The sequence below is a fragment of the Amia ocellicauda genome, chromosome 16 (genome assembly GCF_036373705.1).
Source record: "Amia ocellicauda isolate fAmiCal2 chromosome 16, fAmiCal2.hap1, whole genome shotgun sequence".
In the NCBI taxonomy this organism is placed as follows: domain Eukaryota; kingdom Metazoa; phylum Chordata; class Actinopteri; order Amiiformes; family Amiidae; genus Amia; species Amia ocellicauda.
The window spans coordinates 17,703,710-17,730,893 of record NC_089865.1 but is presented as its reverse complement, the minus strand read 5'-3'; the positions used below and the strand labels follow the sequence as shown (position 1 = coordinate 17,730,893).

The window sequence follows — 27,184 nt, the reverse complement described above, 5'->3', positions numbered from 1 at the left end:
TTGGATGGTGATCAGAGAAGGAATTGACCCAGGTTTGTAAATCAAATGTCGATAGCTGCTGTGGTCGAAAAATGTCATCTGAATTTAAACTTGTCCGCAGTGATCAGCAACGTGTGCGAGCTGCTGGGCCTGGACTCCTTCCAGCTGTCCGAAGTTCTGACCCAGAGATCCATGATCCTGCGGGGGGAGGAGATCTGCTCTCCGCTCACCGTGGAGCAGGTAAATGCTAGCTTCTGTTCCTTGTCACAGCAGATGCCCAGCGGAGAGGGCAAGACATTTGCATGCAACACATGATCACAACGAACAATCACTGAACCTAGAGCGAAAATGATAACCAATCAAAGTCCAGATAAGTGGGAATGACCTGACACACTTCTGCCCTGGGGAAAGCTGTTGGCTTTTTGGCCCATATCTATGCATAGTACAATAAATATGAATAATAATTACATTCATTATTAATTTCTCTCAGTTGTCTGAAGAGAAATGATCTGAAATTGTCTTCAAATAAATGGTGCTTCATTTTCCAAATTATTATTATGAGTTTAATCTAATTAGTGCAGTGTTTTTGATGGCAGAATTAATGTTAAGGGGTTAATTTCTGTGCAGCATTACAGGTACTGGTAAAGTGAGTTTTATTTTATTAGTGTATCCAACGATGCTAAACCTCACTTAGTATAAGTATAGATGGGGCGTTTATTTATTTATTTTACTACTTACACAAGCATAGCATGTGTGTTTACATTGTACATGCTTCTGAACTACATTTAACACATACAGCTAATAAATCCACAAGGGGCTGTTTCTCATTTCAGACAGTTTCCTATTTTAAGATGTGAACAATGATTCTAAAACATCTATACCTGTTTTGTTCACCACTTTGTTCCTTTTCCAGTTTTCCAAAGCCTCCATGAAAATTAAGGGGGTGGGGGGAGAGTGACCTAGAATAAAAACTGGAAAAACAAGAAACCGTTTTTATTTTTTCAATCTTTTGGGTGGGAGTCACCAGCAGAGGGAGTATAACCCTGTGACAATCAAGGGAAGACAACTTGGGCTGTCCTGGCTTTTGTGTTTTAGAGACGTGCAATATGTAATGTAAGGGCTGGTATAGGGATATCCTCTTACACATTTGTAATCATTCAGCCGTAGTGCTCTGCTACTTATGTTTTTGGCAGATTTGCCCAGAAAAGAATCTGGAGCTACATTATCTCAGGAGTGCTGCTGCAGGAGCTTCCCAACACCTTAAAACACAGCAAATTACACTGCATTTACTCTGAAAGTTGTGTCCGGGGAGAAGTGGATAATCTTATTTCTCATCCAACAACCACAGTAATATACTTCACAAAATATGTCTTGCTGTGAAGATGCAATGTGCACTTTGTAAAATCATATATATGTTTGTATATATGGAATGTTTTTAGTGATATTCAGATATTTATTTATACACTTTTTTTAAATAAGTGGTACATGTGAGAGGTTATTTCTATGAATAGTCATTCTACCGTTGCAGTAGCTAGTAGCTTGTGCAATAAATACAAATACAAATGATCTTTTCATTGACAAAACAAAGGCTGCTAAAAGCCTTCAGTCAATGGCTGGATAAACTATCTTAATGGTCTGTATTATTCGGGTTGGCCCAGCTCATTAATTATTCTCATATTAGTCACCGAATGCAGGCTTTGCATTACCATAAGTTTGACAAATGGGCATTCTTTCAGCCGTCGAAATGGACTCTTCTCTTGGAACCATCAGCGGCATTCAAAATGAGAAAAATTTATGAATTATGACCCAGAGCTATCCTAGACTGAAAGCATTCCCTGGTTACAATGAGGCCTATTAGAAGCCCAAACCTGCCTGCTTTCCTTTTTGTTATCATTGTTTTCCCTCCGAATGAAAGCTGTTCTTACGATTATGATTTGGGCAGGAGTGAGGAATATGCCAGGACTTAGCAACTCTCTCTTTCTGTCCCCGACTGGCTTTTTCATTCTATTGTTGTGTTATTGGTTGTTGCATGGCGAGGCAGTGCCTGGGTGTGACAGTGTGACAGAGTGGGGGTGGGGAAGCACTGTCAGTCAGTTGAAACCCTACACTGAGTAAATATGAGGTCTGGGCAATGCAGAGGCTGGGAGCTCACCTGAGGTTGGCTTCCTTTGTGGTCACACGTACAGTTCACCCATTGCAATGCGATCTATTCACTCCGAGCCCTCTGTTGACACACTCTTCTGCTCTATAGGAGGCCAGACATACTGGAATAAGCTCATACCTCTGTATTGAGTTTTTATTGTTGTTTGTTTTAGCCCAGCAACTTAAACATCTCAAACAAACAGCCTATTGTTCACATATATTAACTTCTCCTTTTTGACAAGCTTTTACAGAAGGGAATAACAGGTCTCCACCCATATTTGACAATTGTCACCCATACAGTGTTCCCAAAAGGTCACTTGATTTAATGCCCTGTTGGTATTTGACTGTATTTTTCTTTGCGTCACACTAAAAATGTGTTGCCATCAATTATCGGTTTATGTTTTGGTTACTGCTGCAGTATTTGAAAGCTCTTGAAAGCTGTTGTGATAAAACGTTGATGACCGAATATCCAGTTAATAACGTGGAAATCGTTTGCGCTCAGTTAAGCATGACCTCTTTAGCCTGAAAATGAAAACAATAAAAAATGGAGCAGTAGAGGAAGAATAGAGTAAATATATCTAAGGTTGTTAACTTGATCAGTTTAGCAAATATGGCGAGTGTTTGGTGTGTTAAGTGTGGAGTGCAGCGGTTGAGCCCAGGTGCTGAGATTTAAGAGGGGCATTGCCAGCATTCACACGAGGGGCAGAAAGGCTCATCTCTCTCCTGACTCACAGTACTACCCTTGTGTTCCAGGCCGAGGACTCCAGGGACTCTATGGCCATGGCACTCTACTCCCAATGTTTCTCCTGGATCATCATGAAGATCAACCACAAGGTCAAAGGGAAGGACAACTTCAAGTCCATAGGGATCCTGGACATTTTTGGATTTGAGAACTTTGAGGTAACAACCCACAGTTTGCATCCCCTTAAATCCAAAGGGCAGCTTTGAATAGCCATTCCCCCCCACTTTCATTATCTTCAGAGAGGCTTTATTATACCCTGACATCTGAGGTTACTTTGAACCAGATCACAACTGAATATAAATTCCTGTTGCATGTTAAATGTGACAATGTAAGACTCTTCAGTTTAAGCTTGGTTCCTAGTTGAAGAACACAACACATATTATCTGAAGAATTTTGCTCCAATCATGCGGAACAGTTTTCCCCATTTTCCATGTTACGTATAACTGAAGGAGTATTGTGTATCACCTGTCCTTTTCTTTTTCTCACTGTTTTTTTTTTTCTCCTTGGGTTACTAGCTTTGATAACTAATGTTCCTGCTCTGGCAATGTCTGTCATGTGAATGACAGGGCTAATTGGGTGAGCGATGATTACACCAGAGTTTATAATGCTTCCTTTATGGGCCTCTGCGATGGTGTATTTGGTAAATATAAAACAATTGTAGCACAGACAGTGGAGAATCAAATAATAACAGGATACATAACAAATAGAACATCATAACATGACAGGAAATGTCAGGTAAAGTTCTGATATGTAATAATTAAGTTGGATATATACAATTTCCATTTCCTTTTCTTGGAAAACATAAACATATCCTTTCCCTGAGACTGGGTTTGTGAGCTTGAGGTAGGGGTGGGAAGGTTGGGCACTAGGTGGGTGAGTTTGTAGTGAGTGTGTGGGACGTGTGTGACTGTGGGCCTGTGTTTCTCTCTCCTCAGGTGAACAGATTTGAGCAGTTCAGCATCAACTACGCCAATGAAAAACTGCAGGAGTATTTCAACAAGCACATCTTTTCCCTGGAGCAGCTGGAGTACAACAGGTGAGGCTAGGGCTTGGAAGGAAGCCGTTTGATCTGGGATCCTGCCCCATTAAGGGCATGTTATGAGGTTATATTGCCAACTACTTGGGCTAAGTCAGACTAGACTGACCTTGAAGGTACCAAGCCTCCTGCTCTGGCTGGTAGCCGACCTGTGACGGTGTACTGTGTGGTAATGAACATACTGGTACATCGTTTGATGTTGTTTCCCAGTAAGTCTGTGCAACCATACCATTGCGTTATCAGGGCATATTGGATCCATCAGATTGGACATTAATCTTTAACTTGTTGTCAAGGGGGACCCTAACCATCCCAAGTTTTCCAGGACAAGAGGTGGTGCCCAGACCGCACATGCATCACTTTGAAACCTGATTAAAGGTCTACTTTATGGCTTTTTCTGAATTAAAAGTGCTCTTCATTACCATTATGATTTTACATATGTGTCCATTTCATGCTTAAAGTTGATGTCAAATCCTCGGCAAAACAGAAATATGCATATTAGAAAATACCAATATCTATGGTCCCATGCACCATGTATCTTCGAGCGTTTGTAGCATGCAACAACATCTGTGCAGAAACAAGTAATTGGCGACATTAGATACAAAAATGGTTTACCAAAAATGTTTTTGAAGTTTTCTATCTCTTGATATATAGAGATGTGTATATATATATATATGTGTGTGTGTGTGTGTATGTGGCCCCGTGTGCACTTCATGGTAGACTTCACAGGCTGTGGTTATAATTGCTTTCCCATGTTCTTATATGCGCTGTAGGAACCCAACTGCCGCCATCTACTGTGCTTTTCAGGAACCGCTTTATTTGTACATGGGAAGATTTCCGCAGTCGTACATTTCCTGCTGTAGTATTCGGTTCAAGGGGAGTGGTGGGGGTGAATTTTGACATTGTGAATGAGTAAATTATTTATTTTCTCTAAATCCATAGCGTTGTTCTCCTTGTAAAAAAAAAAAAAGAAATGTATGTATGTACGTCAGGGCTGTCTAACTTTCGGCCACCCCTGATTGCACTCCCCTAAAATAGCATATTAACATGCTCTGGGTATGTTTTTTATGTCATTCAAAATTACAAGAAAATTTGACCTTAAAGTCACTTATTTCAATAATTTAAGCAAAATTGCATTGAAATGAGTCATCTTCTCAATCACAGACCCAGAACAGATGACGGGAAGTGGCATTTCACTAATTTCAATATTCAGCACTGCATTAACCAACAGTGATTACGAAACAGTAGACCATTCCAACCATAGCATTACCAAATGTACAAATAAAAGCTCTATTTGCCAAGTACTAATGCAACAAAAACACACCATGGTTTAAATCTCTATGTGTATTTTAAGAATTACATTATTGGTAACTTCTCCAAAATGAATAAGTATCCTCTACTTTCACTTGAGGTGCTAGATATATTTTTTTTTATAAAGTTAAAATATTTCACGATTTTCTTCATGTTTTTCATGTGCTCAGAAACAGCACAACAATCGCAGTAGACCAAGCTCGACATCAGGAGCTTACAAAAGATATAAATCCAGCCCTTTTTGTGTGTGGTAAATGCTGTACTGTTCAAGAAGGACAGGGAGACTGATGTTTGAATGGGTTGATTATTCGAAGACTTGTTTTTTTTTTGTGTTGTAAGATACAGTGGCTTGAGGGGCTATCAGGCCGGTCATAGCCCATTAAATCACATGAACAGACAAACAAGATAACTATTGTGGCTCCCCCAATGTGTGTGTGAGTGTGTGTACTCGGCCGGCCAGAACCAGTGAGCGAAAGAAGCTGATCAAACTTATCTGCCCACTCAGGGCCAAGAGACTCGGTGTCTGGTGCCCAACAGTACTATCAACTTGCTGTATATTGAGCCAAATCCCTTTGACTGCTGGGTGTTTTAAAGGTCTTATGACCATCAATCATGGTCATAAAAAAATAAATATAATTAATTAGTCTTTTTTTTTAAAGAGGGGTGAGAGTGTTGATTTAAGAACAGCACAGCTTTACATTTTTTGTCAAGGTCTATTTTTATTTTATTTTATTTTATTCTGCACCTTTTTCATTGTTATCCCTGAACTACAATTTGTCAGGTGCTTTGCATTCAAGGTGTAGACCTCAGCTCTTGTCTTCTTATGCAGGGAGGGAATCCACTGGGAAGCCATTGACTGGATGGACAACGCTGAGTGTCTCGATCTCATTGAGAAGGTACTGACCTCCCTGAACTAAAGCAGGCTGTCTTTGAAAATGAGAGTTGTGTTTTTCCTAGTGTAAACATTTAATTTACTCTACGGTGAGATGCACAATTCAAAATTGGTAATAATAAAACGCCCCTTTGGCTTTGTTATGAACGGGGACATGAGCTTTTAATCTAAATGGTAATTAGATGGAGCTCAGCAGGGAATATGAAATCTGTCTGTATGAATATGAAATAGACTGGTTCATTAGTTCATTAGTAATCCTCTCCAAGGGCCAATCAATAAAACAACAAGAATCGATTTATTTTGTGTTTTCTCTCTGTACTAAATCCTTGTATTGCACTTTTTCTTTCAACTCTTAAATTTCCTCCAAAACAGACATTTAAAGAAGAATTTAAACCAGTAATAATTCCTGTATAATCCATACACTTGTACAATTCATATATATGTTTTATTTGTGCATAGCTCTCAGGGGCCTTTGAAAGCAATCTCAGCTGTAGAGGTAGTCTCGTTTTGGCAGGGATGCTCTTTATAATCCCTCTGTTAATTGCCTCGGGTGTCCTGAAAACATAAGGACGGAATGAAACATAAGGAAAACAGAGGAATGAAAAGTGACAAGAACGTCAATATATCAAAATAGAGGAGAAGTCTGTCACAAACTGTCTGTTTATGTCTGCATGCCAACCTCTTTTCCCCATAGAAACTGGGCATGCTGGCCCTTATAAACGAAGAGAGCAGGTTTCCTAAAGGTACAGACTACACTTTACTGGAGAAGCTCCACAGCCGCCATGCAGTAAGTATCATCTACAGTTTGACACTACATTTCCATGAGTCCAAGTCAGAAAACAACATTTAAATGAGGACTGTCACGCTTTTGCAGTTTCTATCTATGTATTGGTTTCACTCTGCTCAAGAACTGACTGAGGTATCCAGCTCTGTAAACTGAAAAATGCAAAATCAAAGCCTTCAACGTGCACTTTTCAGCTGAGTAGCCAAAAGTGGGTTACATATTTTGTTTCTTGTTGAATAATGTAGTGCTGACCCTCTCCCACACCCACTTAATGTCACCAGGAAACACACAATGCAGCAACCTGATATGAAATGCTTCAGATGCAGCAACAATAGGTGTTAATGCCAGGTCCCAAGCCCTCCTGCCCAACAGAATTAGAGAAATGGAGGGATGAATTTGTTTCCTCTTAATATGACAAAACCCACCAATCATGGAAAGGCTTGAAAATGCTTATTTTTGTTTGTGAAGAGAAGAGTTCACAATTTTCTGTCTCATTCAAATGTAATGCTCAGTGTGCCACAGACAGTTAAGTGTTTATTGAAAACTTGTTTAGTAATCCTGCTCCTTTTTTCTGCAGACCAACCCCTACTACGTGAAGCCACGGGTGGCAGATCACCAGTTTGGGATCAAACACTACGCCGGAGAGGTAATAGAACACAGCAAACATAGGTCCCCCCCGGCAGCCCTCCACCCCCGCTTACCTGAAGCACTATCCATTGTGAGAAAGTGTCAAATTACTTCTTCACCACAATGCTTTCTTTCACTAAAGGAAATAAAACACATAATGAGTAACCAGGGCAGGCCAGCCAAGATATAGCCATTGTGTTTGTAAAAGTCTCTCTTCCCTGGCACAGCAGCCTCCACCCTGTCCACAAAATTAAATAAATAAACACCTGCCTGTCAGTGGGCGACTGATACAAGCATATTTCTCTTGAGAATGACATTCTAAAGTATTATTAGGACTCCCTGAGCAGAAGTGTAACAATATGCTGTTTATTTTCCCCCGACCCTGTATGCTCATAGGGATACAAGAAAGAAAAAGAAAAAAAGAATTAAGTGCTGCACGCCAGAAGAGAAATCGGCATCAGGGTTTCACAGTAACTGATAGCGGGCGACTGTGCCAGAGTCAGTTTGTCTTTCAGTAATTAGAAAGCTCTGGGATTGTAATGGGGTGAGTTGCCTCTGTGAAGAGGGAGCACACAGCTGGGAACCCTGCCAGGAACGGGGCCGGACACAATTACACGCTGTAACCAGCCTGTGAATCTGGCGTCTGCCACTGAATGGAAGACTAGAAAGGCTCCCCCCCCACCCAAAAAATAAAAAGGTCACTGGGCTGGAGTGGGCTGGAGTGGGCAGCGTGACAGCAGGAGCAATAAGACCTGTTCACTTTATAGAGCGAAACGAGTGCTTTGTGAAGATGCCCTTTCGGAGAAGCCAGCAGACAATGTCTCTATAGTGTCTTAGGTTAGCAGCAGAATGCCTGGCACTTTCGCTTATGATAATTATTTGGCCCCAAGAGTCCTCGAGCTGCTGGTTCTTGGCCTTCGTGTCTGAGATGAAAGCACCTTTGTATTATCCAAAGGGCATTCTTACCTAAAGAGGTTGTAGCTAAATACCAAAAAAGGTGACACTGGTGACACCATTTCCTGAATGTGGAGCTGGTTTAGCATTGGGCACATTTACACTGCTGTTTCTGATCCGGATCAAATGCATTGGTACATTTGATCCGAATCAATGGTGTTGCGTTTACACTGTAATTTGGTCCAGATCAACTGTCAGCAGCCCAGGTGTCTTCGAATGCGCACTAGCACATAATTCCAAACTTTATTATATTTATATAATAAATTAGTACTGTAGAACAAAGAGCTATATATAAAAAATGCTACCGATGCATTTGATCCAGATCTGTTCCAACTCCCTGAGAGGAACATTTGATCTGATCACTGAGCATTTACACTGCCAAACCAGTGTACTGATGCATTTGATCTGGATTACAAATTGTGGGACTTTTGTCTCACAGTGGGGTTTTATGTTAATATCAATTTGGGCTACGGGATTGCTATCGAATTATTATTTTATTTTATTTTATTTTATGTGGCCCACTTTTGAAAGTGCCTCATCCCACTTTGACAATTGTGTGTGGAGTGGGCCAGTCTGACTGTTTTTATAAGTGATTATCTTCACTGGATGGCTGAAGAGATTCCAGTGCTATAAATATGCTTGTGCAGCGGAACAGGTGACTGAATTAGCATGCTCTACCACACAGCTGGCATGTTCTTTCCAGAGCCGGCCACGGCCTACTTTAATTAAAAATGTGGCCAGATAGTGCACTCTCCCCTCTTATCCTCGGCTATGAAAACACCTTGTATATAGTTGGCTAATCACTGGAAGTCTGAGTGTTTTTGCTCTGTGCAGCAGAGGTGGTTGGGGGGGTGCGGTCCGTTCGTCTCCCTCTCTCCCAGTCAGCAGCTGATGAAGTGTGATAATTGATGTGGCTTGCCTCTTATCCTGCCAGGTCCTCTATGACGTGAAAGGGATTTTGGAGAAAAACAGAGACACGTTCAGAGATGATATCTTGAACATGTTGAAAGACAGCAGGTGAGCCATATAAATAGACGAGCATTCCTTTCAAGACTTTGCTGTAAAATATTTTCTGAAGAGTATTTTAAGGCGCAGGTTTAAATGCCTGGTTTGATATTTCATTGTTTTTTTTTGTTTAGGGGTGCTCATTTGTTAGTCTATTGTGTGGGTTTTAAGTGATTTTCATCAGATTATTTCCTGCGGGGATGTTCTATACTTTTCCAGCTTAGAGAATGTAGCTCTGGAAGAGATTCCACTAGACTGAAATATAATAAGTCGAGAAATTGCCTGTTTTGCAGGTTTCAGTTCTTTGCCAGTGAACTTCAATGTAGTGTGAATTCAATTAGAGATAATACAAATTCCTTTAATCTTTGATAAAGACATTCGTTTGAACAGAATTGGTTCGTTTGGATAGTTTGGAATAAGTATCCATTGCAACTCATTTCAGGGTCATCTCTCTCGGACAAACTGCCCATTGTCAAGATCATATACACAATATCTTTCAGTGTGTCATGTTTGCATGCCATAAAATAGAGGAAGTGACATGAATGTATGGATTCCAGTGTTCACGCTGACAGAAGACTTGTGTTGTGACCTTCCTGGATACAAAGCCTCTGCACGTGGGTCCTGGTCTTCAGTGTCTGTCAGGATTCTCCGTTGACTTGCCTTTGTGTGATTACTGCTGTGTTTCAGGCTGGATTTCATCTATGACCTATTTGAGCGAGTGGGCAGCAGGAACAGCGAAGAGACGTTGAAGATGGGCACTGCCAGGCGCAAACCCACCGTCAGCTCCCAGTTTAGGGTGAGAGAACAGGCTAGGAGAAGGACCGGGGGAGGGTTGTGTCAAGACCTCATTGTTTCATTATCTGTCCATGGGCTGCATCCCTTCCCTAAGTAGCCAAGAACAGATGCACATTGTGAAAGTGTTAAGAAACTAAACTGGGGCACCATAACTGTCCTTCGATTCAGTCAATCACTCCCCCTCTGTTCCAGAATAAACTGGTGTTCTCTTATTAGCTTGGGTGTCAGTTTACTTGTGTATGGCTATCAATGCATGGAGTAAAGACATCTTTAAAAGCTCCAAAACATTCTAGTAAAACAAATACATCACAGCATTTTTCCTTAAGGTAATGAGTTTGATTAAATTAGCATTCTCATCAATGTGGATATCCTAAATTACTTAGCACTCCTGCTCAGGGGTGAAAGAATGATTTGTGGTTTTGAAATCCAGACTATGAAAACGTATAATAGTGGCTTTGCCTCTGCCCTGCTTCCCTGACATTTCTGAAAAGATTGAAAGGATTCCAGAATATTGATTATATATTTGGAATGGCCCTTTTGGTAAAGTCAGCTCAGTTTCACGAGATTAAAATGCTGCACTGATTTACTGTGACTGATTTGCAGAAGATAGCATCTGAAAAACATAGCAGAGGGGGGGATTTAGCCTCCTGCGCTGACTGAGCACTTAAACCGAGGGGATTACTCTAACCTTGGGTGACTCTGCGGCACATACTTCTCTACCGTTCTGGGGGGCTTTAGATTGGGCTGGAGACTCTGAGTCTGAAAGTGAGAGCGTTGGGGGTTGGCGCCAAGTTCAAAGGTCCTCACTGTTGAAGACAATAAATCTCGTCTTACCATAGATAGCTTAGGTGTGTGGCATTGAGGTTCATTAATGTGGAATGGTGGTATATTAGGAGTCCAAATGTCATGCAACACATTTCAGACATTTCTTCTTGGGTGGCAGATCTGGCCAGTTGTGCACTAGCAACTAGAAGGCTATAACATTATTTCTAAGAACGCTCCCACAACTACATTTATTCTATAGTAACACTTAGTTTAAGTCATATTTTAACTGGCTAAGAAACATTAATTATCTTTTTCTCCTGCAAGGTTTTCCTGACTTCTGAATTAATAAACAATAAATAAAAATGTTGCCCTTTTAGGATTGTTTGGATTTGAATTCTAACCAGACTTGGTTCAGTTGGATTGACTTTGGGGCGGAGTTTACTGAGAAATATTGATGGTATAACAAGAATATTTCACATTTAATTTTTATTCTCTGTTTCTTGGAAATGTCTCTCTCCAGGACTCACTTCACTCCCTAATGGCTACGCTGAGTGCATCCAACCCCTTCTTTGTCCGCTGCCTCAAACCCAACATGGATAAGGTAGGTAGCAGACATCTTGCTTTACTCTGGGCCTAGCCTTTTCATGGATCAGTCATATCATGTCCTGGAGAAGTTTGCCTTGAAATGACCTTCGGCAGAGGTTCAGTATACATGACATACAGAACTACAAATGTGTGCTAACTCACTCTGGGAGGAATGATGTTTAGTTTTGCAAAGGAGCACTGGTAAGTTTATTGGCAATGAAACTCCCTCAAGTATAGGTACATCAAATATATTATTATTATTATTATTATTTATTTCTTAGCAGACTTACAAAAAATATATCGCACAGCCCGTGCTCAGCTCTGTGAAAGGAGGCCTTTTGTCTCTCTGAAACACAGTGTGATAGAGTCTGGTTGGCAGCACATTCCTACAGCCCAAAGCTGCTACAAGAGGGTAAAGGTCACTGTTGCAGGATGGCTGCCCATTCCAGCTGCAACGAGCCGTCCTGTTGACCTCTGATCTGTCGCCCCACAGCCGAGTGCCTCCGTGGTGCACCAAGTCAGAGAGCAGAGAGAGGAGCTTGTGATTTAAAGAGACCCAGTTTACTTGCTTGCTTTTTGGGGCAATTAATCCCATCCACACATCTACATTCCCATCTGTTTTTATTTAATTTTTTGTTGAAGGTCTATTTATAAACTTAGTGAGCCACAATGTAAGGCTCCCAAAGATCACAGTCCTCAAAATGAACCAGAGGGCTGGCAAGAACTGTTCCTGTCAGCATGCTTGGTGTTCAGAACTGTTCAGAAGCTTGAGGAACCTCAACTAGCACCAAGTGAGCATCAGCATTGTTATTGTTGCCCCTCACCTTCCATAAACCTCCACAACACCCCCATATGATTGTCTCCAAGCCCAAATGCAACCACCACCACCCACCTTTTTTTTCCTTTTTGCGTTCCAAGTTCGAACTCCCACAGTATGTGCTAATCCTCATCTATAAATCCTGTCCTCATGCACCACTTCCCAGCTGTGGCCAAGAACCTCCTGAGGGGCTGAGAATAGCAGAGAGGTGACAAGGGGTGGTGTGTGTGCTGGGGGGATTGTTATTGTGAGGCCAACTGGACTTCACAGGCAGATTAAGTCTTTGTGGATGTTTGAGGGTGTGAAGCGGTCAGTGGAAGGGAATAGTATTGAGATTTGCAGCTGGGTTGGAAAGGAAAAAAAGTTTTGAACCTTTAAGAGAGATGGATCATTTAAAGAGTCTGAAGGAAAACCCCTTGATTCCAAAGACACAGAGAGAGAGCGGTGTCCGTTGACAAGACTGGTGCATTGTGGGACTAGAACACAACACCCGGACTGCTTTTTGTTTTTGTTTTTAAAGCCAGTTTTATCAATTTTTGCATTTCTGCCTTCCACGCCTCTGTGTCAAAGGTATCTTCGAATGTAAGTCAAGTTTTTTTTTTTTTGGGGGGGGTTTCTTGTAAATACAGATGCAGAATGTTATGCCAAGGAAGAGAAATTAGTGATAAGAGTCTTTGGCTGTTTCTCAACTGTCAGCATTAAAACAAAACCGCTTTGACTCTTGGAATGTTACTGTCCCTAATTGATGTGTTACTGTTATTGGATAAAGTCCTCATCCCCATAATATTTACTGTCAGTAAAGTGAGAGCATGCGGTTGTGTGCAGGTAACTGTTTTGCCTTTTTTAACTCAGCAAGAGATGACTTTAGGCCACAGCAAGAGCTAGGCAGGCGGAAAAGTCTCTCTGAGAGAAGGGCTGGCAGCCATTTGAAAATAGATTAAATCTGTTTGATATCAGGAGAAACTTAAAGAAAAGATAGAACCTGTTGTTGAGGATCTGCCTTTTTCAGTTTGTTGTGTCTTCCCTGATTAACCCGCATAGAGCTGTCAAATACTGTCATGTGCTGGTGTGTGCAGAGTAAAAAAACTGCACTATATGAAGACATACACCAATATACTGTACCTTTTTTTCAATCCCAAAACATTATTTTATGGATAAGATAAGGATTCAACCACAAAAAACAAAGCTAAAATCACTCGTTTCTGAAAACCATATGATTTGCAACCGAGTAGTTGGATGCTTGAAGCATGAGATTTTTTCAAGAAGTCGTATAGTTGTGTTTGTTGTGCTTACAGATTTGTTTAATTTTCATTAAACAAAGGGGAAAAAAAGGTCTGGTGCCTGACTCATTTTTACAAAGGATGTGGCTATTCGTATGGATCAGTACGGTTAGAATCAAGAAATTTAATACGGATCTGTACTTAAAGTTTTCATTTTAACTCGTACGGATGTTATGTACGGAAATCAGGTACAGATCTGTTTATGGTTAGGGTTAGAATCCGTACAATTTAGCGGATTACATTTTCATATGGATCCATATGAATAGCCAGTAAATTAGTTGCTATTTGTAAGGATCATTACAGTTAGAACCAAGAAATTTAATATGGATCCGTACGAATAGCCGGTGTCTTTTACAAATTATATTCCTCTGTAAATGCTTTCCCTGAATTCTCAGCCTGTTCTCTTTTTCAGCTTACCATTGCAGAGAAGAATTGTCTTGCTTGACTAAGTAGAGGAATTCAGAGGATTCCAGGATTGTAGTTTTTTACTCTGTTGTTTGAGCTGTTACTAATAATATAGCAGTAGGAGGCACAAATTAAAAATAGAACCCAATAAAAGCTAAATTAGAACAAATACCAATAAACAACAAAATGTGCTGGTTTGTCTATTAAGCTATTGCATTGAGGACTGTATGTGCCTCAAATGTAAAACCAGAGCCCCAGATATGAACGGCACTATGTATTCCTATTCATACACATTCCTAGCATTATGTTCGCTCATTATACTTTGGCAAAGTGTTTTTAACGGGTTTCATCCGGAGTACACAGTTCACAGTTGTTGTTTTTTCACAGGCGGTCTGTATAAACTTGTAGCATGGCAAATTAGATCTGTGAAAGTGGCAGACCATGCCAATTATAGAATGTGTTTCAACTAGTAATTGAACTCGCACAACAACACAGGTCTTCAGAAACCACGCTGGCCACCCTGCAACAGAGTGACGCATACAGAACCTCCACAGATGCCTCTGCAGACCACATGTACCTGGCCCGGTATTGTGTGTATGGTACTACTTAGGTGTTTTTGTGTGCTTTGCTCAACAGACTGCCAATAAATTCAACCCTGAAGTGGTTCTGAACCAACTGCGGTATTCCGGGATGCTGGAAACGGTGAAGATTCGTCGGGCTGGGTTCCCTGTGCGTCGGCAGTTTGGCGACTTCTACAGCAGGTAAATAAAGGACCTAAGCTAACACTTCCTCTTTCTCCTCAAGCAACTGATCATAACAGTGGTACCCCTCCATTGTCAAATAGGATATAAATACAAATACAGAAGTCCCCCATGGTTTAAAATAATATACAAAAGGTTTACCTTGGTAGTTATTTGAGCATGCTTTTGTACCCATTCTGTGGAGAGTCTTCACTCTTGGCCTCTATTGTTGGAGGCGGATGTGGGGCTTTCACTTAATTATGGAATTCCCTTTCACACCTGGCTGAGGCTAAGGCACAATATTTGTTTTGGGGAAGTCTGTTATTTTCCATCAGAGACCTAGTAAGTTAGAAGCACTTTCCTTTAAGAGGTTCTCAATTCAGTTTCAGACATTTTTGAAGAGAAAAAAAGCTTTGTATTAGATTTTTTTTTCTTCGAGACACTTCACTAAAAGCCTGTAGCTAGTACAATAAATTAACTCCGCTTGAAATGAAGTGCAAATGTGGAATGTGGAATGAGTGTTACTCTATATCATGCCACCCAAGTAGTGATTTTCAAATTTCAAATAATGATGAAGTAGTGACGGAGAATAAAGTGATATTTGTAATACTTTTTAATTAGTTTGATTTCAGTAAAGTTGCCCTCAATGGTGGTTTGTTTTCTTTTAAGGTTTTCCATTCCTTTTTTTTCTTCTTCTTCGCCAAGTTTCCAGCCTAATTGCATAATACTGAACTAGTCTTTTATGACAGGTCTGTGTGTGTGAGAGAGAGAGAGAAGGAGAGTCCAGCCTCAGTCGTTTACTCTGTTTGGTCTTTTCTTTCTAGATACAAAATGTTACAGAAGGGAATAAACACCACTCAGGATGACAAGCAGAAATGCACTGACCTGCTGAAAGTGTATGATGGCAACAAAAGGGAGTGGCAGCTTGGGAAGACAAAGGTACCCTCTTCAATTAAAATAACAACAGCATTCACTTTTAAACACAGGGCAGGTCTGCACGTATTGGCATCATCTCTGAACTTGTATTCAATTATCAATATGAATGAGGGACTGAGGGAAGTGTTCATAAAATACCATTCCATTTATCATGTTAAAAACACCCCTTTTTAAAAGATTGGAAAGAAAGCACTATATAGTGCAAAATAAAGAAGAAACATTTGCATTAATTTGCTTCTAGATTAGCACCTTGAAAGATATGTGACTCTTCCCCACAGCTCTGTGTATTTTTTTCCTCGTTAGGGAAAATAGATTTAATTTAATTTAGTTTGAAGGTAAAAGTGTTATGGATATACCCCATTGTATTTTGTTTTCCTCTGTAAACCCAATAATATAAATTATATAATAGAAATTAGTATTTCTTCATATATAGGTGAAAAACTGGACCTCTAGTCTGAATTTGCTATATGCTATTGGCTAATGTATAGTATACCTTAAAATAATTAACATAAAACTGTTGTTGGTATTTAGAAGTTTAGAGATTCACACACATCACAAATGACTACAGTTTCTGTGTATGCATTTCGTATTTATCTCTTCTACTGTAAAAGCAAAACATTTTAACTTTTTTTAGTGCTGTTATTTTCAATTTTCTTCAAATCTGGCAATACAGTTGTATTCTTTTCTGTTATAGTAGTAGTAATAGTGTGGTACTATGCATTTAATTGATTCATGGTTTTAATGCAATCAATATCAAACACTCAGTTGGTCTCACCATCCTTCCCAGCTGGAAGGAGCTGGTATTTTTCCAGACCAGTTCGGAGGGTTCATAGTGCAGTGCTAAGCCTACAGTAATTAGGTTGTATCGAGAAGTCATCAAAGGCTCTGAGATTTTTGTGGTTTCTGCATTCTTGGCTCTCTTTGTGTTGGCGACGAATTGTGGGCAATGGGAGTGGGAGAGGGTTTTGGAAATAAAAAGAAAGAAAATGATGGACAGGACTCTAGGTAGTTTTTTCTCCTTGGTTTTTGGAGCCAAGTTTGTTCATGCTTTCATAAGCATACACATCGGCTAGGTGTTCTGTATACCCTGAGTGCAGTTTTGTGCATTTCTTTCTTGTTTAATGTGGAGATTAATATAAATGCTTTAGGAGAATATTTGACTGTGATAAAGCTGGAGAGCGACATACAAAAGAAAGGAGATTTTTCCTGCATACCTTGATGGCATCATACCAAGAACAAATAAATTGCTGTTGTGACTAGAATAGAAATCCGCTGAACAGTTATGCAATTGCGTTGCTCAGTCTTTTTGAGATTGGAGTGTCTCTTAAACCTTGAAATCCTGAGGAATGTGCTTGTCGAGTGATCAGGAGCTCATTTGTTATTCTCCATAAGTACGGCAGTCAGTGTGGTTTAAAGAGACTTTTCTTCTCATCATTCTTTGCTTTAATGGTTTGAGTTCCAGTGAAGCTTGCGACTACAGATGTGCTTTTATGTCAGTTCTGATGAGATGTGTCAAATTTTAGCCGTATTAAGACTGAAATCAAAATGTAAGCTTTTTTTAATCGTTTAGGCAAGAGGAATGAATTGTGCATTTGCCTTTTCCCTCCGTCGCCACACAAGGTACTGTGCTGTTCCTTGGCAAAACTGTTTCAAGGGAAGAAAAGACACTATTGTCTTAGATTTAAGGGTTATAAACTTGTGGAATTTACCCTTATGCATTTTCTGTTTACTTTATTTGCAAACAAGACTGCCACAGTGGTTGAAGGGGGAGTTGGGCTTTAGCTTAAGTGAACTCCTCAAACAGCACATCCCCTGTGTTCGGTCTGCCAATCGCCCTTCCATCTGAGCGTTGCACAAGGGAAAAACGGACATACTTCCTTCTATTCAGCCTGGAGAAACCTTTTGAGAAGCTTTTTTCTGCCCCCATTGTTGCTTTTTAGAATAGGTAATAATTCCTCCTGGAAAACGATGGAGGATTACTAACAATCCGCAGCGATAGGGAAAGAAACAAATGCACTGGAAAATGAACACTGGGGATACAAATTACACAGCAGAGAAATCGGTTTCTTTGATTCGGGACGTGTGCTGCAGTGACTAAGGTTTCTTTGTTCTGGATAAATAAAGCAGTTAGCGACACTATTCTGAGGAAGAGTGACTCACCTCTTCAGGCACTGACCTTTTCTCAGGCCGAACTCCTCAGTTACAGAGAGTGAGTGGAGTCTGGATTCATCGTCTGTAAATTGGAGTTCACAGTGCTTTAGTTCACCGTATTTGTGTCAGGGATGATTTTTTTTTTCTTTTTCCGGTCTTCTCACACAAGGCTCCTGATGAAAAATTGGCCTACTTGGCTGAGTCACACACAAACTTTTCCTGTTTTCCATTGTAAAGCCATTTAAATCCAGAGTACAAATCCTGTATGCTTTTACAGGGAAAACAATATCACACAGTTCAATTAACTCCCTGGTAATGACTGACCTCTCTTGGCCAACTTCTCTACAGCCGTAAGGAATAGTCAGGAATAATCTTTACCTTTTACTACAGTGAGGGTAATTTGCCCCTTCAAATTCTTATAGAGGTACTCATCATTGCGCACATGAAAGCTCAGACATATTCAGGAATTAAAATCAGTTTCTCGGAGACGATGGCAATGGGTGAGAAGTTTCTGAGGGATATTTCACAAACCGCTATAATTTAGAAGACACTGTTCCACCCACCGAATTCCCACTGTTCTTGGTAACTAATTGATTCCAGAATGTCATCTTTCTGTTTACTAAAGGGTCTCGGCGGATCAACGGGCCCCGCGTTCTAACCAGTTCTTCATTTGGGTCAATATTATCTCCTATGTTGTTTTGACAGAGCTTTTTTTATTTGTTTGTTTTGGAGCAACATTTACAATGTTCATTTTCTTAAATTGTCTCTTGTGTATTACATAAATAGTTCCTTACTTAAAAGGAATTTCCATTGTCATTTAATATAAGATTTATTTATTACTAAAAAGTGTTACAAAGTTTTCTTTAATAACTTGCTTTCCTTTGACATTTCAAAGTGGTTTTCCATTCCAATAATTTCTGTGTGTCTTTTTCTGGATCTTTTTTAAAGAGGCAGTTAATAGACCCTGAAGCTGTGCATTTAAAATCAGATGCACAGGAGCTGAAAATAGTCAACCTAGGAAGGAAGATGCACAGAGATGTCTAGCTTTAGCAGCTCCTCAGGATAATTTGCCTTTCCTTTTCTTGAAATACAGTACACAGGTTTGGAGCCTAGACATGAAATGGAAAGAAAGAGATTTAAAGGCAGAGAAAAAGTTTATTTTGAATATCTCTACGGTGTATGTACAGTATTTATTGGCAGTTAGATATCTGAGACTAAAGCATTGCACCAACAACATCCTAATTTCTAATTTATTATTTTCAGCACGAACATGCAAGCCATTTCTCTGAGGTTATCGGAGAGCTGGCTGTAACAGCCTTAAAGAAAGTAACTCAGTATGTGAGCCATGCAACTTGGGCGATTGGTCACACACACGCGCACACACACACACACACACACACACACACACACACATACACACATAAACACACAAACACAGAGCTGCTAAGGCTGACTGACTAGGACATGCTTGACCGATTGTTCAGCAGTAAAATAGCTCCATTGTTCTGTGGCGAGGTCAGAAGTGGACAGCCTCCCCGTGCCCCCCTCCCATTTGTTCTCGGCGTGTTGCAGTTATGAATGTGCCCAAGGTCACTTGCCTTAACCCCTTCACTCCTTCAGAAAATACACCAAACAGCGGGTCTTCGCGTTACCTGCAGTTCCTAGTATTGGTGCCTCCATCGCTGAATTCCAATGGTCTTAACTATTTTTCCCAAATCTATGATCCTTCTGGCCATTGTAGAGGAGCCATCGCATTTCCCCAGCTTAATTTCTGTAAGTCATAACACCATTGGGAGATTAAAAGGCATACTTTTGAAATTTTTCATTCACTCTGGTGGCAGCATCATTAATAGCAGCATAATCCACCTTTAATATCTGCCTTCGCCAGTAAAATCATTGGCAAATCCCTAAGTGGGAGAAAAAGTTACATCCCTGCAGCAAGCAGCCAATATAATAACAATGGTTTCTAATATTGGGTTTGGGCTAATGCGCCCTGTAGGAGTCAGCAGGCCCGTCATTAGGGCTTAGCGGGCACACTGGCTCTTGCTGTTTTTGGCAGTGTTGTGGTGAAAGCCTTATATAACCGTCCACAATAATGGAGTGAGGCATGGGTGCACTGATCTCCGATTAAGTCAACATCGCCTCAACTGAACCAGGCATGTTAGATTTCTTTTACAGCTTTTGCTAAGCACAATACGAAATCGACGGAGCCCTCAGCATTAAAAAAAACAACAACATTATTTCGTGCTTCACATGTATGTTTGACATTGTGCAGATAGTTTTACTAATGGGCTGTAATCTAATATGAGGTAATCTGACTACCATTTGTGTTGGTTGTAAATCGTAGATGAGGTGAAGGACGGATAGACAAAGGTTTCCAGTCGGGCATGCTTCTCTGAAGGACAGATTACGGGAAAGAGAGAAAATAATTGTCTCATAGCTGTGGGAATAAATTGTTGACTACAGTGGAGGTTTAAAATCTCACTCCACCAGTCCAGAGAGGGACAAATGGGATAGGCTAAAATATAAGCAAACACTTAATGCTTTGACTGGAGTTGGAAAGACATTGTATAGATGGAACATACCTGTTTTTATATATGAAGCATATCAATACTGATATGGTTCCAGAATGTCTCCCTCTCTGTTTCTGGGGTGTTAGTTCTGCAGTTTTTGAGAATGCAGTGTTATTGAATTGTAAACAAAGTGTAAGGACTTGCAGTGCATCAAAATAGTCAATAATGATTGGTTCAGAGTTATCTTCCAGGTGACAATAGATCATTGATCCATTTACCTCTCCTTTCTCTCACTGCAGTGAAATGATTCCTCTGCTTTCAACAATTTGAATAGATGGGAAGGCCTTACGATACTGTCATTTAGTGGTATTTCCCCATTGACTATTAGAAGTGTGGTTTATTTTGTGGTTCGGTAGTGTGCTGAGATTTCCTAAGTGAGCATGCTTCTGTCTATGTATTTGCATGTGAATGTGAGGTAGTGGGGGAGGTAGGAGGACTTGGGGGGGCAGAGTTTCCTTTGTTGAAACAATCTGTGTGTAATTATATCTGGGCTGATTGTGTAGAAAGGAAACGCGTTCCCAGAATTAGTGTTTTGGATTGTGTGGGTCGCGGGAAGGATGTGGACAAGGAAACTTCCTAAGAATGACTGGAGCAATCGGCCCAGCTGTGCATCTCTGATTCCACCAACATCTGGGGAGTCGTGACAGGGAAACGCAGGTCCACAACAGCAGGAGCAAAGAGAGAACCCTGTTTTCCCCGTTACTGTGGGAAACTGGACACTTCCACTTATTTGTGGTGGTACGGCAGTGAATACGGCAGGGCTTTCGAGTAGATATGCGTTCTATTTGGTCTTCAAATGACAAAGATCCAATTCACATGAGAGGTGAAGGTACCTCCTAAGATTTTAAACATCCCAAACTGAAGTGGTGCAGTAAACCTAATTTTTACTAGTGCTGTTAGATCCCTTTGTTGGAAATGGGAAAGTCTCCATGTTTGAAATCCGAATTACCTTGTGTGTTTAGTAGTGCTTTGTTTCAACCTGCTGAGGCCTGGATCATTTCCAGAATTGTGTGTCAGTACAACAGGTCTCAAAGTCCTTTAGTCACAGATGAGCACAAATCCTTTTGTCAGATCTGGGCTTGCATGTGTACCGTCAATAGGTAACCTATGAATCATGGCAATAGCACTTTGTGATGCGTTTACGTTGTTTTTGTGATAGGAGTCAAATTGGCTTTTATGGATTGCTGTTTAGCAAATCAAACAATGCTTGATTTATTCATTTTGCAATCCACGGTTAAATCTGAAATACTTTTATTAGTATAGTACTACAATTTCAACAGCCCTTCACTATAGAAGCTGCAGTGCAAATGATTATTTGATCTTTTGACGGCTAAGTATTTATGGGATACTGCAGGACTAAATATGAGTGTCTGTGAAGCTAACCTACTGTCAATTTAATATCTTATTAAAGGAGAGGTGTTTTAAGTACTCATGCATTGCCTTAAAATACCTCAACAGACTTCATGGCTTTGCAAAACAGCTGATCACAAAATGTGACCAATTGTGTGTGTGAAAATGAACAGGATACAAATTGGCCTATAGCAGTGAGTGTGATTTGAAGCCAGGCATCAGAGTAGCAAGAGGCTAAGGCTTTTGAAAACACAAACTGCAGTGCTTTGTACATGTGCAGTTCAGATCTCCTGCAATTAAAACGCCCTGTTCTGTTCCAGTTGCTCCTTGACAGAGCAACCATTAGCAATTCCACGCTGACATTTCAGCACACTGCTGTGTCAGCGCCTGAGGCTCATAGTGTGACAGTGACTAACACCCGAGTTGTTGAGTGTAGCAGTAAAATAAATCTCGAGGCTTAGTGTCGGTTCGTCCCATTGTCAGTGTAGGACAGGGAAGGGTTAAGAAAAGTGTGTGTGTGTCTCTCTTTCTTTCTTCATGAGAGCAAGGAGAGCAGGGAGAGGTGTGGCCTAGGCCTTGGACTACAGCCATTCACAACTTTGATCCCCCCCTCCCCTCTCGGTCTCTGTTGAGCTCTCCCTCTGCGCGCACGTCAGTAGAGCAGGGGAAACTGTAGCAGCAGCAGCCACAGCAGCCGTAGCTGTGGGAGCAGGAGCAAGACTCACAAACCGCTTTGGGTGTCATGCAATGCAGAGCCATAGCAGCGTCCCTGGGAATGTTTCTAGCTGCAATCCTGGGGAATAGCTTCTAAGCACCCCGCCGGACAAAACCTCCCCTTTACTGCCCTCTCCCCACCCCCACCCTCACCCTCCCACTCCCCACCCCTCCCCTCCCATATTCTTCAACTACCTCTGCGGTCTCGCCTGTCACAGGTGTTCCTGAAGGAAGCACTGGAGCAGCGGCTGGAGAAGGAGCGGGAGGAAGTGCGGAGGAAGGCTGGCATGGTGATCCGAGCCCACATCCTGAGCTATGTGGCAAGGTTAGTGTTGGGGACAGCGAGAGGGAGAAATAGAGCGGGGCTGGGGCGTGCGGTTGTGTGTGTTGCGGGGGGTGGTGGGGAAGAAGAGGGGACAACAACCTGTTAGAAACCTGTGCCCAGAAGTTATTTTGCAGGAAGAACCTAGGTTGGTATTGCAGTAGCTAAGGGGGGGGTCTGATTCTGCTGCAGGTATGCCTGTAAGAAGTCCATACTAATCGTATAATAGCACCACAAAGAATACCAGGAATTAAAGGGACAATATAATTAACCTTTGCACACAGTTTAATAAAAGGTTGCTGCTGCAATAGCTAATAATAAAAATTTTACATACAAAGGTGGTTAAGAAGTGAAAGCAGACAAGGAATACGTACATAGTACAGAGTACAGTAAAGAAACAGAGGAGTATGTCTCTATTTGCCTCTCAAGGTATCTTCTTATACCTAGCAGTTGCCATTGTCTTGCAAGGGTTAAAGCCCATGCAACTGGTGGAAACAAAGCCTGTTAAACAGTGAAGACTAATTTTTTTTGTATGTTTTGAGTCACCAGCTGCTTTCTGCTTGCATTTGGGAAGTTCACTCAATTTCCATACAGATTGAATGTAGAATTACAGGTGTATTATTCATATTGACAGCTATTATTCCCAAATGTGTTTGTATAAGCTTGTGGGAAAGCTTTCTACATTATAAAACCTTCTGCCTGCCTTGAAAATCAAATGTATTTATATAATTATTTTAAACTTATTTTAGAGTGATGATGTAGAAAAGGATGAGTTGCATCTTCCATCTTTTCCAAATACAAATCTAAAATAGCATAGTTACTCTTTTTTCTTTACGTCTCAATGGATGATTATGGTCTGGTTTACCATATATTTAGCCGGACACTGTTGGAAAGCTACACTATGCTCTTACACCGATGGGATCTACCCTGGACAGTGCAATAGCTTTCCTTCCTCCTTAAATCACTCTTATTGACATGTTTGCCATGATGACATGAAAAGAGAAAAATAGATATTGCAGCAACTTCATAAAGTAGTCTTTTCTGGTTTGTGACTAAGGTTTCAACAATAGAAATGCTTGGAGGTCTCAATCTACTGTTTATTGCACAAAAGACAATAACAATCCAAGACTGCTGACCAAGGAGACCTAGCTTTTTGGGTGGTCCTTCAAAGGACCAAGTTTTTCAATTCACAGGGCAAAATGGTGTAAAGATAATTGGACTGCTGACACATTACTGTCATCGGTCTGTCAGTCCAAGATTAACTAGGTGTGAGTAAACCACATAAGCCTCTGAAGGAAAAAGCATTTCCAAAGGAACTACGGCCAAAGCCCAGCTCTAATATGATATGTCATACTGTGCACAGCAGGCAACAGATGAAAAACCTACGTACTAGCAGGGGGAGCGCTCCAGTCTGAGAACTTATTTCAAGCACGTGCACCAACTTGCATTAGGACAGTAAGTTGACATTACTTGTCAACAGTGTGAGGTTTTAGTGCTGAACTTGCTGGACAGTCATTAACCAAATGCGTCTCCTGCTTTATCACACAGGAAGCACTATAAGAAGGTCCTGGCCAGCACCATCACCATCCAGAAGAACTACCGAGCTCATTTCTGGAGGCAAGGGTTCCTGCGACTGCGCTCCGCCGCCGTGGTCTTCCAAAAGCACCGGAGAGGCCAGCTGGCCCGGGGCCTGTTCCAGCACATCCGTGAGGAGAAACGAAGGAGAGAGGAGGAAGAGGAGAGGAGACGGAGAGAGGAGGAGGAAGAGAGGAGGCGAGTAGAGGAAGAAGCCGCCGTGGAGAGAAAGAGGCTGGAGGAGGAGGAGCTGAGGAGGAAGGAGGAAGAGGAGAAGCTCCGGATACTACAGGAAGAGGCTGAGCTGAAGAGACAACAGGAAAAGGAGGAGCTGAGGGCCCAGCAGGAGTTACAGCAGAAAACCAAAGACCAAGCCAAGACACAGGAGGAGGAAAGTGAGAGCAGGTACAGGAAACATTTCCCTGATTGTCTGGGCTGAGTTTCTGTTCTTTTGACAGATTGACTAATCTATGAAAATAGATTTTTACAGTGTGCAGTGTGATTTTTAATACACGCAAAATATAATTCCTTTATCTCATGAGCTTAAATTCGGGAAAGAAGGTCCCCCCCCAAAAAAATGCTTAAATAAATATTTAAAAAAGGCATCAGTCCATTTTAAAGAAATATGGTCTCTGAACACCTGATTTAAGCTCTGATCTATGCTGGCATGCATTTCAGTTTCTGCAATACTGGATATGATTTGATTAGGCCAACTATAGCTGGCCACCACTTGTGAAGTAAGAGTTAGTGAACCTAAGTGTTTCTTTCCCCTTTTAGAGAGATGGAGCAACTGGGATCTGAGCTGCTTCCTCCAAAGGTAATGTTTCCTTTCTCATTGTCCCATTTATTTATCATTGAAACAGTCCTATTTCAATGCATTTGGAATCCAGAATATGAATCTCCCTCCCTCTCTTTCTCAACATCTCAGAGAGAGCAGGCGTCCCCCCGCACACCGAGCCCCTGTGTGGTGGAAGAGGAGAGCCGTCAGATGGAGAAGATCCTGCGCCTGGAGCGGGAGATTGAGCGGCTCCAAAAGCAGCGTGAGGAGGGTGTGTCGCTGCTGTGCGAGACCTCGAGGGTAGAGCTGCAGATGCGGCGCGATGCTGAGATCCAGCGGCTGGAGAAGGAAGCCTCACAGGTGGCCCAGGAGTTCCTGGAGCTGCTGGACTTCGGGGGCCTGGAGCGCTCCCTCTCCAGCGAGGAGAACCTCAACGAGCCCTTGGATACCACGGCCCCCCTGGCTGAGGAAGAGGTGGACGAGGGGTTCCATGCCGAAGAAGAGAACATCCCCATGCCTGATTTCCCAGCTCTGGGGGAGGATATCTTTGCCAACCTCCCTCCCCCACCCCCTGATCTTATCCTCCCAGAGGGACCCGAGGACTTACCCCCTCCAGCCCCCGTGGACCTTCCCAACACCTCAGAACCTTGCCCCCCTCCACCTTCTCCACCACCGCCCCCCCCTGCCGTCATTGAGGACGACGGCAGTGACTACCAAAGCATCGACCAGACCATCCCCGAGAGCCTGCCTGACTCAGAGGAGCCCATCTACAGCATTCCCCCAGATATGGAGTCTGATTATGACCACGATGATTTAGAAGAGGCCCTGGCCAGCTCAGGGGACGCGGGCAGCAACAATGATGGCCACTTGACCGACGAAGAGGTTCTCCGCAAGTCTACCTGCACCTACAACAGCCTGGACTCGTACCGGGGCAGCTCAGACTCGGTGAGTGGCGTTTGGTTTACTGTCACAATTCTCCTCAGATGTTTGCCGATGGGAATGACCTTCAAACTAAGGACCTTTTAGGCTCTGGTGTCTGTTTTTGAACCTGTTCTTAAACATGGAAAGTTGCCAGCTGTCTTGCTTCCTTTGTTTCTGTAGAAGCTCAAGTGCTTCATGCCATAACTTAAGCGGGACTGATAGTGGCTTTCCTCTAGGCTTGAAGAGAATATAGCACTTCTTAATTCAGAGGAAAGAAATCCTGATTGCACATACAAATTATAATAAAGAAATAGGGGATAGAAGATTAGAATAGGATGGGGGATGAATGTTGACCATTCAAACTCATCGAATACCCATTTTCTTAGAAATTGAGAAGAAAACCTTATTTTCATTTTAATGCAGTTAATCTTAAAATTCAACTTTTAAAGAAATATCATGTTTAATTAAGAAGCAGATCTGCGTCCCAATTTGTAATGAACCAATTTATTGCAGGTGAAGTGCTTTCAAAGTCTTAAATCAACAACACAAGATCCCCACTGAAAACCTTTGTCTGATATGATGGAGAGCCTCAAATTAAGCTAGTGGAAGGATTGTGGTTGAATTTGTACTTTAATATCCAGTGCCTTTCTAGTACAAAGGGTGCTCCAATAGAAAGGGTCTTAACCCCAAACTTAAAGGCAATGGGTGGAGTTTGCATTGCATTGCTTTGTTGTACCTACCAATCCAAACGTTCTGCACTGTTGGAGCTGAAGAGTAAACAGGAAGTTAAGATACAGCTGTGGGTTTTTGTTCAGCAATTCCTAAGCAGATACACAGCAAGGCTGACAGGATAAAACAAGAATTGTCTGTCCGACTTGACATAAACTAGCTGCAGTTAACTGAACTCTCAGTGACGTGACAGTTCATTGTGGTTTGCTTTTGTTCATGTTTATTGATTTGATTTGTTTCAGTATTTTTCTTTATTCCACGTCTACATACTTGACCTTG

The 27,184-nt window shown here is 41.5% G+C and overlaps 1 protein-coding gene across 1 annotated transcript in view; it reads left to right on the top strand.

Moving 5' to 3' along the window:
- Positions 1 to 27,184, top strand: part of myo10l3 (myosin X, like 3) — a 100,025-nt gene that overhangs the window by 58,900 nt on the left and 13,941 nt on the right. The window contains exons 11-25 of the mRNA XM_066687304.1: positions 101 to 219; positions 2,875 to 3,021; positions 3,799 to 3,899; positions 6,037 to 6,103; positions 6,794 to 6,886; positions 7,461 to 7,529; positions 9,399 to 9,481; positions 10,157 to 10,265; positions 11,550 to 11,630; positions 14,753 to 14,877; positions 15,681 to 15,795; positions 22,799 to 22,905; positions 24,451 to 24,882; positions 25,255 to 25,294; positions 25,406 to 26,200. Of these exons, the coding sequence (XP_066543401.1) occupies positions 101 to 219; positions 2,875 to 3,021; positions 3,799 to 3,899; positions 6,037 to 6,103; positions 6,794 to 6,886; positions 7,461 to 7,529; positions 9,399 to 9,481; positions 10,157 to 10,265; positions 11,550 to 11,630; positions 14,753 to 14,877; positions 15,681 to 15,795; positions 22,799 to 22,905; positions 24,451 to 24,882; positions 25,255 to 25,294; positions 25,406 to 26,200 (2,483 nt within the window). The remainder of the gene's footprint in view (positions 1 to 100; positions 220 to 2,874; positions 3,022 to 3,798; positions 3,900 to 6,036; positions 6,104 to 6,793; positions 6,887 to 7,460; positions 7,530 to 9,398; positions 9,482 to 10,156; positions 10,266 to 11,549; positions 11,631 to 14,752; positions 14,878 to 15,680; positions 15,796 to 22,798; positions 22,906 to 24,450; positions 24,883 to 25,254; positions 25,295 to 25,405; positions 26,201 to 27,184) is intronic.